The sequence below is a fragment of the Atta colombica genome, unplaced genomic scaffold, assembly GCF_001594045.1.
Source record: "Atta colombica isolate Treedump-2 unplaced genomic scaffold, Acol1.0 scaffold41, whole genome shotgun sequence".
Taxonomy (NCBI): domain Eukaryota; kingdom Metazoa; phylum Arthropoda; class Insecta; order Hymenoptera; family Formicidae; genus Atta; species Atta colombica.
In genome coordinates this window covers 238,779-251,479 of record NW_017259520.1, presented here as the reverse complement: position 1 = coordinate 251,479, position 12,701 = coordinate 238,779, and the positions used below count along the sequence as shown (strand labels likewise).

Here is a 12,701-nt window from a genome sequence, read left to right as displayed (position 1 = left end):
ACATAATTTATATATATAATTTATTTATTAAGGAAGGGAATTAAGGAAATAAACACACACACACACACACACACACACACACAAATCGGAAAAGATTTTGATTTTGATTTTAAAAAGAAAGAAGAATTTTTCCTTAATAAATAAATTATATATTCAGAAAAGAATTTTTATTATAAACATTGTATATATTAACTTTAACCTTCCGATTGCTCTCTATACATATATACAATTAATATACAATTAATAAAAAAATAAAAATCTAAAATTAACTTGTTCAAAATCACGTTGATATGAAAATATTCTCTTCTATTTCCAGTAATATTACTGCTAAAAATCAAAATAAAAATATAAACTAAATCAAAGTTATAATTGAATTACGATTTCGACTTTTTTTAGAAAATGTCAGAATTGTTTATAAAGAGACATTAATTTTTAAAAACATTTAAAAACATTTAAACATTTAAAAGACATTAATTTTGCAAAATGATGGTTTGCTCAATTTAACCGAGTTCGAGGTCGAATTATATCTCAGTTTTTTTATTACATATTAGTCTGACATTTGCCTATTCTCTTTACAGTGCGTCCGCTGAAAATGGATTTGGAGGGAGTGGTCGGTCACGTCGTGCAGGGTACGAAAATTTTATTACAATGTAAGGTACAGGCCGCACGACCCGCTGCTAATATAACATGGAAAAATGGAACGCACTTTTTAAGTGAGAGCAATGAGAGATTTGAAATGTTCGAAACAAAAATACACGAAAATGTGAGTATTAATTTTCCAAATTTATTGAATTATACATAATTAATGAAGTTAGAAGATGTGATTTAAATAAATATTAATTAAGCACTCTTCAATTTGTACTATATAATTTATGGACAATTTTTTACGTTTATTTTTTACTTAAAAAAAGTCTTGAATATATAAAATACTGAAAGTGTTTTCTCATAGAAAAAAGGTGATTTATTCCGTATAAATAATAAAATATATAGAAATTATTTTCTTACAACAATAATAATTTTTATAAAGAGAAAAAGTGAATAAAAATACAAAATTCAATGTAACAAATTTTAACTTTTTTGATCTATCATTTTTAATTTCTGAAAAACTTTAGATTCATTATCAATGATCCAAATAATATATGTATAAATATCAATAAAAATCCACCTAGTAGAAAAAAAACAAATATACTCCTGTAAAGGTTAAGAGTTAAAGTATGGCAAAATTATTTTTTTTTTATAGAGAAAGAATAATTTTCACTAAAAAGATCTTTCTATTCGCCAAACGCATTTATCATTGGATAACGTGTACGGAATTTCTGATATATAATAGTTTCTTAATAAGCTTGAATTTTGCATCGACCTCACTATTTGCATAAATAGATCTAAATAAATGTACAGGATGAGTAGGTTTCGTGGTACGCGACAATAAATGAGAGAAGCGCTTCACAAAAGTTTTGATTCGCTTACTAGGCGAAAGCGTACAGACTCGCAAGTGTCATAATAAACTTCGAGAAACTACGTACCAGGAAATTCTAAACCAATCGGTACAGCACCTATCGTATATTTTAATTCCCATTTAACGTTTTTGCGGAGCAACAAATTTTCGTGTTCATCCTGGAAAAAGTGGCAGAGTCGAAACGAATTTAGACTCTAGAAAGTTCGACAGTTTTATCGATCGATGTACTTTTCGAGGTTTCTTTTTGAATTATACAGTTTTTAAGACGATTTAGATGTGTCAAAAGCGGAATTTCGCGAATAAAAAAGCCGTAACTACCTGCGACTTATCCTTCTATTGTTTTGTAGGGATGAAAGAGGTTATATTTTCAACTCTTTATAAAAACTACTGGCGATCGTATAATGAAAAAATACTAACAAAAATGTAAAGAAATTTAAATTCCAATGGCTCTCAATTAAAAAACATTTTTAATGAAATTTTGATTGTGGAATAGTTAAAGATGTATTATATCTATTTTTACAAATGATTAATATTTATATTTTAAATAAACTATATAAATATGAAAATTGTTACAATAATCTATTTTTTTTTATAATAATACGTTTTTATTTATCTTATTGTTATTGTTATTGTTATTTTTATTGTTGTACATTAAAATCAAAAAACAGATTTCAATTTTTTGTATGTAAATACTTTAAGTATTCAAAATGATTTATGTAAAGTTTTATTATGATTCAGAGATTAGTTACAAAGATTTAGAAAAAATAAATATTTTGAAAAAATAAATTTTATTTACAAAATTAATCTTTACATCTCAATGTAATTTTACATAAATCATCTTGAATACTTAAAATACTTGTCCAAAAAATTGAGATTTTTATCATTATTTTTCAATACCTTCCCATACATTTCTATTAGAACATAGATTTATAAAAAAATCTATTTCTTACTGAAATAACTTATGATCCAGATGATAAATTGTCGGTAAATTTTTTGTATTACTTTTAAATATAAAATCTAGTGATCTCTCTAGAAATTGTAATTTTTTCAGAACTTTTTCATTATTTTAAATTTTATGTTGTAATATGTCTTTAAATATAATACAACAAAATAAAAAATGACAACATCAAAAAATCGTCATTTACTTTCAAGTCACATGGCTTTGTTTTAGTCTTGACTTGTAAAAAATCAATTTCATGCTCGAACGAGTGGTTGCACGGCAGCATCGAAAAATCATTAGACTCCTCTACATATCATGTTGTTGCGCTATCGCGTATATGTATATGCATGTAGAAGTCGTAGGCGTCACGCAGCTATCATAAATCCATTACGAAAGCATCTGAAGCTATAAAGTTACGTGCACGCAAAATGACTGCATACGAGACCACTCGCACCTACGTATAATTAGTGCAAAAAAATGACGTCACGATTAAAAATCATAAAGTAGATAAAACGACATTCCGTCTCTATAACAAAAGATTCTTTCTGTACAGAAAAATTTGTCTTACTTAAAATAAAGACATCTATCAACTGAATCTTTTTATTATTCTTCTCTCTTTGCATCAATATATTCACGAATTGTCACTAACAATATTATAAAATATTAAATAATCCAGTTCCACTAATATAAGATTAACTTTAATCTTCTTAAAGTTCAATTTACTCTTTATTTTTTCTAAAAATCAGAAAAAATAAACAGTAAATTAAACAGAGGTTAATCTTACATTAATGGAACTGGACCTTAATCGATGAAATGTTAAAATCAATACTAAAAATTCCTATTTTAGTTGTACCATAATTTATATCGAGCGATAACTTTTTATTATTTTGTGTGCAAACTTAACATTACGCACTGCAATATTTTCACAAATATAAAAATATATTTGTTTGAATAATTTTAATATGAAAATAAATATATTCGAATAATATGGAATAGCAAGATAACGCATGCACGACGAATTTAATTTATTTTGCGGTGTTAATTAACGATGTTTGAAGAAGAACTATCACCGTTGCATCTCGGCGCATCGGCAAAGTTAACGAATCGTTGTTAATTAATCGTCAATTCGTATAATTGCGATTATCAATATATATTTCTAACATTTGCAATTCCATATGATTGGGATATTATAATTGTTTATCAAGTAGACCTGATTACGGAACGAGCGACGATACTGAATCTGTTCAGAACATTGTATATAATAGCAAGTACCTAGCGACAAGCAATTACATGCCACGAATTCCTGCAGCCAATATGAGCGTCACGTCATAACAGGATTAAGAGCATCACATTTTTAAGCTCGAGTATACCCTTTCGTGCGAAGTAGGATATTACAAGCTTAGTAAAAGGATGGCTTTACAACAATTTTTGCGATAAGCATTATTTTCATGTTTCTCTGTACGCTTTTGCGGATTCTCCTAATAAATTGACGCTTAAAAAAAAACTTAATTTTATTTTTATAGGAATATACATTTTATTTTTATAGAGATATATCTTTTCTTTTTAATTCTCATATATAATTTTATCATAATAATAGAATTAATTAAAAATTTTACAAGAATAAATCGAATGTGTTTTTTTCAATTATTTAATAATAATAATTTAATGAACTGGTAGATAATTTAGGTACTTATTTTTAAATAATCATAAAATATTTGTTCTACATAATTAGATCTCATTTTTTGCTATTAAGTGAAAACATTTTAAATTAAATGTTCAAAAATTTATTTTTGAAGTATAATGTTTAATTTACTGAAAATAACAATTTTATACAGAAGAAATGAGAATAAATTCAAGGAATAATTATACAACAAATAATACATTAATTTTTATTAATATAAATTTATTATATATAAAATTTCTTTTTATTGATATAAATCGAAATATCATTAAAATTATTTTAAATTAAAATAATTGCTATTGAGTGAGTATAAATTTAGCTTTTATAATCATTTATTGTTTGTATTGTGATGTTTTAAATCAAAATATATCTACGTAATACTGATAAAACACAATTATTTGAAAGAAAGAATTGATTACCTTTACCACGAATATATAACAAGATATACGTTTACAAATATCGACTTGTTAGTGCTTTTTCAATTACGCTGTGTAATTACAGAATTATTAAAGTTACACGGAGCTTCAAATGGACGCTTACAGTATTGCATTACTTTTATTTTTCGCCAACTGGAAATTGATACAGAAATTCATTTTTTGATGAATCAGGAATGTTCGACAGCGATTAAAACATATCATAGAAATATGATAACGTGAATATTTTCAATATACGACGCAAGTTAATTAAAATCTATCAAAACAGATAAACACTAATTGAATCGCTTCTATTTTTTGCATTTTGCTCTCTATTTTTTTCAGTTTAAAGAATTAAATTTTTTTTAATTAATCTCTAAATTAATCTAAATATAATCGCGTTTTTTATTATTTATATTTTTTATTGCATATATGTCATCATTTTTATTACTTTAAAATAAAACAATTTATAAATGATGATTTAAGTTATATCGAAAAAGAGAATAATAAGAAAATAATAGAACCACGTGAATAATACACACTCATTTTTATAGATAAAATACTGCTTAAGCATTTGATACTCAACAAATTTAGCGATATAAATATTCAAATTTAAATATTTTTCCATTAATCTCTTCTTTGTTTATAGGAGGATGGTACATTCGAGACAATAAGTTATCTCGCATTTACAGCCTCGGTATATGACAACGGCAAGACGTTTAAGTGTTACGCCGAAAATTCGGTTACTCGTACCGAAGATCTAAAACCAATGAAGGAAGCAACAACGATTGAAGTGTTATGTAAGTATATTACAGTTGAGATGAGTTAGTGATTATTGACATTCTTTTGCAACAATAGTATTTTGTGGCTTTATCGGTATGATAAATTTGATTTTAATTTTTTTTTAATTATATATTCTTTTATTCACTTATCTCAAGTATCTTCAGATATTAATATTTTTTAAGAAAAAGTATATATGTATAATTATTTTAACTATATATGTATATATCTTTTTAAACAAATAATCACAAAGAGATTGAAATCAAAATTGTCATACCGAATCGAATTGGGATTGGATTGATTCAGAAAAGATGAAATTCAATTTTATCTAAGCAAACATTCAGTAATCTCACAAGCAAGTTGGATCAAATAATAACTAATTCTATTCATTTTATAAATAATAACAAGAGCAATATAAATCCGTCATTTTTAATAGTTACAATTACGGTTAATAACATTAAAATAGCGACTGCTGCAACAAGATTGCGTTGTAACTCAAAATTCACACATTTCCGTACCAGCGAGCATATTCTGCATCTACGAGAAACTGTGAGTTACAAGAGCGGTTATTAACATTTGCATACACTTAGTCCTTATGAACCAAATCCTTTAAATAAATAACTCTACACATACCTGTCCGTTATTCATCAGTATAATGCTATGTAAATTGACGTAACTTGGAAATGCCAGCAATCAGTAAAATCTTAACTTGTTATCGAATTCAAAAACTCGTTCCTAATTCTACAATTAAATGTGACATGTAAAATTTACATACGATCGCGATGAGGAAAAGCTGAGATTGAGATTTTAAAAAACCTGTTATTCTACGTTTTAATTAAAACATTATAATAATAAGATTGGATTTATTCCTGTTAATTGCAAAAGATTTCCAGCCATTTATGCTTCTACACATAAAAATGACAACTTTCGGAAAATAGATCGGAGTAGGAGAATAAACTTAATAATTTTCAAAAAGGAATAAAAATATAATTGAAAATCTTGCAAACTTTTCAATTTACGCTGCAGAAATAAAAGCAAATATGTTCAGAAGAAATGATTGAAAATTTTGAAATAATGAAAGTTAAAATTTTTATTCCAGAATATTTTCCGTTTGAGCATCTAATAAACATTTATCTTGCTCTTTTTGAAAGATTGACTCGCACAAGTCGCACAACGTTTATACGATTTTCCAGTCGCATGCTTCAGTAGATCAACGTCAATATGCTATAGCTGGATAACTTTTCCTTATATATTTGTAGATGCTTTCACAATATTCTTCACAATTTTCTTCTAATGGAATAATATAATTTTCACAAATGAAATTTTCATGTTGTCCGAACATTAAAAAAATGTGAAAGCTTTCTACATACTTGAAAATGAAAATATATTCACAATTATAAAAAAGATTATTCAATCACAATTTAAAAAAAATTAAATTAATTATTTTACATCATACACAACTAATTAAAAAATTTCTCTTCTTTCTGATTCATTATAGATTATCTTTTTTTAAGAATGTCAATTATTATAGATTTATGACTCGTTTAACTCTAAAATCATCAGCAGTGCAGTTACAACTTTTTTCAAGAACGTGATGTCTTGATTACGTGAGCATGGAAACAGATAAAAAGAGATGAACGATTGTGCATCTCCCTGATGTTTCCAGTTACAGTGTAGAAGCGGAGAAACTTTCGTTTTGTTGCCAGAATGGGGACTACCCATGGATTGGAAACGAGAAACTCCAGACATCAAGTTTGGCACGTTTCCAACTCTCTTGCATCGTGACAGCAACTCTCGCATCTACGTATTTACGAGAATTTTGTTTTATACTCCCTCCGTATTTTCTAGGACCTGTTAAGTGCATAATATTGTGACCCGAGCGGATCTAAATTTTATATTCAATTTAAGTTTAGCGCTATCCATCTTGGAACAAAAGGCAATCATGAAGATAGAAAAATCTTTACGGTTTCAGAAGAAAGAAGAGAAATTTTTATTTTACAAAAAAAGCGAATACATTAAAAGTACATGAATCTTAAAATAAGATAAGATTTTAAGAAATATTAACTTGTCATTTTGAATTTATTCTATACTAATAATATAATAATAATAATATTATATGAATATATTATTTTAATCTTTTTTTTTAAACATTTCTTCAATATTCTTCATATCTTCAATATTAACTTGACAAAAATCAAGAAAATTAATATATGCTGACATAAAAGAATTTTTATCAAATTTATTAATGTTTAAAAAAGATAATAGTTATCTTTTAATAAATAATTTTAATTTTGCGATTATTACATTCTCCTTTCTTCATTAGAATTTTCACTGATAAATGTTCTATGCGATTACATCTAAACCACATCTTGCACATTAATTTTCATTGTTTGTAACATTGATTGTTTTATGCTTTAGATCCGCCAATAATTAAAATGAAGCCAAACAACATAACTGTTAACGAGACAGACGACTTTTTAATATTCTGCGATTATGAGGCAAATCCGGCTACGCTACTAAAGGTGACGTGGTAAGTGGCCATTATCACGTAAAGATACATACTAGCTTGAATGAATCCTTTAGGATAACGATCATTTTCCTGGGAAATAAAGGCTGGTTCTGTTAGATAAATTAGCAACAAAGCTCAAGACATTTTTATTTTATTCATACAACAGAACTAAAAGATATTTTCGTTGCTTTTACATCTTAGAAAATAAAGTTAGTGCTATTTCCTCGTTTTATTTCTCTCTCTAAATCGGGTGATATAGGTTACGAGACGACGATGAATTAGTGTTAAACGAAGAACATTACGATGGTGGAATCACGGAACAAACAGCACTCACAGTGAAAAACGCGACTCCTAGCGACATGGGTTCTTACAAATGCATCCTGGAAAACAACGCCGGTCCAACCATTTCCGAGGCTACTGTACAAGTTTCAGTCTTTTGTACGTATCGTCTTTTATATAAGACAGATAACAGAAGTCAATTGCTGAATGTAATAAAAAGCAGTCGATAAAATCTAAAATCTTTACAATTTTGTGTCCACAAATATGGATTATAAATCTCCCGGTTAGTAATAAATCTAAATCCAACAATCCTATTGTACTTTTGGCAAAATCTTAACTTCTCATTTCTCGCGGCAGTAATTTTTCGTAAAGCGCAGTTAATCTTTTTATTAGAAAACAATAACTTCATTGAAAGCTATGCGATTACATCGGGAATAAAGTTAGAGAGAACTCGGCGCGCGACGTAAACGTACTTTTGAACTCGCGCGAGATTTATATCGCGCGGAAACGACACGGATGTATATATCGTGTTTTATTACATAGATAAGCCGGTGGTGGAAGTGATAATGGATCCGGAAACACCTGTGAATGAGGCGGATCGTCAGAATGTTTCGCTAACGTGCGAGGTCGACGCCGGTAATCCGGCGATACTGACAGCCGTCCGTTGGTATTTGGACGGAGACCTATTGAAAGAACTTCCGGATTGCTCGAGGAATAGCACCGCCATGATGAGCTCCGAGGAATCATTGGCATTCTGTGACATCGACCCCAGCAAATTGCTGCTGGAATCTGTCGGCCGCACCTTCCACGGCAACTATTCCTGCGAAGGGAAAAACGATGCTGGTTGGGGACCGAACTCCCCGAGCACGTCTGTCATAGTTTATTGTAAGTCCTCTTTGTCATCTGTCACTCATTCGTGTTACGCGGTGATAGTACAGAAATTGGTGATGTCTATTACATTTCCAACTATAATACGTATTCCGAATTTTTTATTTTTTTCTATGACAAATAGAAATTATATTAAAAATTTTGATTTTACAATATTTGTTAATAGCAATTTAAAAAAATGATGTTAAATAATTAATGATCCTGAGCTTCTGGAATATATAATAATGTGTTATAAAAACGGTCATTTGTGTTTAATATTAATTACTACAGCAATAATTATTGATTGCGGACTTTATCTTACATATGTACGCGACCAATATAGTTTATCTACAATATCTTATTTAATCAGATTATATTTAGCATGGGATATTAGTTTGTCTCTCCCCTCCCTCTCTCTCTCTCTCTCTCTCTCTCTCTTTCTTTTTTTTTCTTCTTTCTTCGCATCCCTGCATCCCTGAAACATTTCCGCAGATAAGCCCGGCCCGGCGTCGATAACATACGAACCTCGGCAAGTGGTGAAGAAACAAGCATTATCCATCACTTGCTTCGTTTTGGATCCCGGTCGACCGAGGGTGTTAGGCTTCAAGTGGCTGCGCGGCTGGCACCGACTTCCAGACGAGAACGAAGCCACACTCTTCATCGAGTCAGTTAATTTGGAAACCGAGGCGAATTTCACATGTCTGGCTTACAACGAAGCTGGTGATGGAGAACCAGCCACAACGTTTATCGACGTATCTGGTAAGTACATATGTCAATGCGCTTAAAACTTTATCCAGCAATTACTGTGAGTTTCATGGCGACATTTTCGAATTCGATCCAACGGTAACATATTTAAGGATTCAAATAATTTAATTCACTTTGCTTGTTATACATTTGAAACGTATATTTTGATCAAAATTAAATTTAGGAGTTCTAAGAGAAATTCTAGATTATAATTTTAGACACATCATAAGTTAAATTTTCTCTTCATTTCTTTTCAATATTATCTAACGTAACCTACATATATTATAACATATGTCTATCATTTATAAATCTGTGACGTAATGTTAAGATTTTATATTAAACTGATCTCTTCTATTCCAGTAAATGATATAATAGATTGTCCGACATTTCTCATAATTATTGAGTGGCAAATCCTATTATGTTTAATCGAGAGTTATCGCTTCTCATTAGTGGCCCCGACATTTATTAAGAAACTCCATTCGTATCGCGGCTACGTCTATAACGCGCCTAACGTGAGCATCATGTGTTGGGTCGAATGCGCTCCGATCTGCACTATTTCCTGGCTGAGAGATGACATTCCCATGAACTTCACGAAAACGAATCGATACTACGTGTCGAACGTTTATCATCCGCCTGACCCAAGGACCGACGACTTCGAGAGCATCCAATCGACTCTCATATGGAATCTGACGGTCTGGCCGAACGGTCAGCTCGACCGTGCTGAGGATAACGTCAAATTTACCTGCAAGAGCAGCAGCAACGGAATCGGTCCGGGCGTGGAGAGTTTTACCCATTTTCATGTCGAGTGTATGTTTCATTCGAATCTTTCTTTTTGGCGCGATGATATCTCTACTTGCTTACATTTCATTTTATAACGGTCCATTTATTTAGCGAGATTGTGAAAAGAACAAACTTTTTTGTTCCACGCACTGTACAAAAGAGAATTTCCTGTTGATGTTAAACTTAATGTTAAACAAATATATAAGACATTTTAACATCATTTAATTTTTAATGTTTATTGTAAAATATGTACAAGAATTTCTGTAAAATTGTCTTTCAAGTATATACTCGTAAAAACATTTTTAAATTAAGAGAACAAAATGAATCTCAAATAAGAGTTTATTTTTAAATTCGTGTAGACTTTTATATTTTCGTATTTTTTTGTATTGATATAAATGACTAAAATTGATTTTTTATTTAAGTTCCCCCAGAGGATATTACAATATCAAAGAAGATAATCAATGTGATAGTGGATACGGTACCAGAAACCGTTGAGTGCAATGCGAAAGCGCGACCAAAACCAAACTTCCGGTGGTATCGCGAAGGATCCACTGATATCATTATGGAAGGTCACGTGTTTGACTTGAAAATGTCAATACCACGGCGCAGTAGTGGCACTTACTATTGCGAGGCATGGAATCGTCACGGCTCCTTGAATATCTCATTTATTATGAATGTGCAATGTACGTTCCATTACGTCTTTAGACTTTTAAATAAATAATCAAAAAACTTTAAATTTCTACATTTGTTAAGTTATAAAAAGACATATGTATGGATAACATGAAATTAATCTTACAATTGTTTTTTATTTTTTTGCTGTTCTAAATAGTTTTAAATACAAAGAAAGAATTAAATATTTCTTCCAAATTTTATTTTTATATTTCGACTTGTTCTTTTATTTTGATATAAAATTTAATATTTTTACACTCGTTTTTCTCAAAATATCATTGTTAATAAAAGAAATTCCTAAAAAATAATTTTTCTACGTGCTTTTGGCATCTAACAGCGTCATATTTTTTACGCAGTTAAACCAGAATGTCACATAGAAAAAGAACGATTTGAGGGCCAGGATTATGTCGTTTGCTCAGCCATTGCCAATCCGAAACAGACGGATTTCACTTGGTCATTGAAGAACGAAAATGATTCGCTAGAGCAGGTCGCACAAATACGAAACGGAAAAAGTTACATGCTGCTCGATACCTCAGTCACTAACTTCCGGACGTACGTGTGCGTGGCAAACAACACAGTCGGCCATTCCGTAGCGTGTGAACGCGATATACCAGGTTTGGTACAATGAACTTTTCATTGATTCGCTGATCATGTTATATTTACAAAAATAGCAGCAGTACTTTTCGAAACGTTTCAGCCGGGATTATTTAAAAATATTATTGCATTCCGAAATAATTTTTCTATATATTCTTTATATGCAAAAAAATATGTGATGCAAAAAACATGAAAAAATATCAGTGATAGAAAAAATTTTTTGTAATGACTGTGCATACAGTTTATAAGTTTACGTAATATTGGGAATTTGTTATAAAACAAAAAAAAAATAAAGTTTCCACTAAATAGTTTTTTACGCGCATATAATAAAATCAAACATCTATTAATAACATGAATAAAATGTCAATTTTTAAATATCGACAATTGATATAAATTAATATAAATTTCATATAAATATCTTATAATTGCAACTATTTCGTAATGTTAATTTTTTAATGTTAATGTTTTTTTTTTATTATAAACAATAATTATTTAATATTTTTGAGACATAGATTAGTAACATATTTTCATAATTATCTATGTAATCGTTTAACTTATAATGAGAATGATATAACTTTTAATCTGTCAATCACAAATATATTTAGTAGAATTTGTTTACAGCCCACCATGGAGTTAAACGTAAGTTTAACGCCTACATCACTTCAAATTTTACGAATAATATATATATTTTACATATAATTATATATTTATGTGTATGTAATTATCCAATATATATATATATATATATTACAAGAATATATATTTTTTTTAAATAAAATATTTGATTGCCGTTTTAAACGTAATATAAAATATATTGCAATACATACAAGAGTATTATACGCAAAAGAATAAAATTAAAATAAAAATGCTTTAAATTTTGTGTTCTGTCATAACGCGAGCAACAAATTTTTCTATAGACTATTTATATGAATATAAAATGCAATAGATGTCCTTTTCAATTATTTAGCTTGTTTACTATTCTCTATTTC

The 12,701-nt window shown here is 29.1% G+C and overlaps 1 protein-coding gene across 3 annotated transcripts in view; it reads left to right on the top strand.

Annotated features, from left to right (window-relative positions):
- The window catches only part of LOC108691199 (hemicentin-1), a 174,289-nt gene that overhangs the window by 133,520 nt on the left and 28,068 nt on the right, over positions 1-12,701 (top strand). For all 3 annotated transcript variants that reach the window (XM_018198866.1, XM_018198868.1, XM_018198867.1), the window contains exons 6-14: positions 579-763; positions 5,140-5,290; positions 7,689-7,800; positions 8,039-8,217; positions 8,602-8,943; positions 9,418-9,684; positions 10,120-10,476; positions 10,872-11,132; positions 11,475-11,732. In XM_018198866.1, coding sequence (XP_018054355.1) covers positions 579-763; positions 5,140-5,290; positions 7,689-7,800; positions 8,039-8,217; positions 8,602-8,943; positions 9,418-9,684; positions 10,120-10,476; positions 10,872-11,132; positions 11,475-11,732 — 2,112 coding nt within the window. The remainder of the gene's footprint in view (positions 1-578; positions 764-5,139; positions 5,291-7,688; positions 7,801-8,038; positions 8,218-8,601; positions 8,944-9,417; positions 9,685-10,119; positions 10,477-10,871; positions 11,133-11,474; positions 11,733-12,701) is intronic.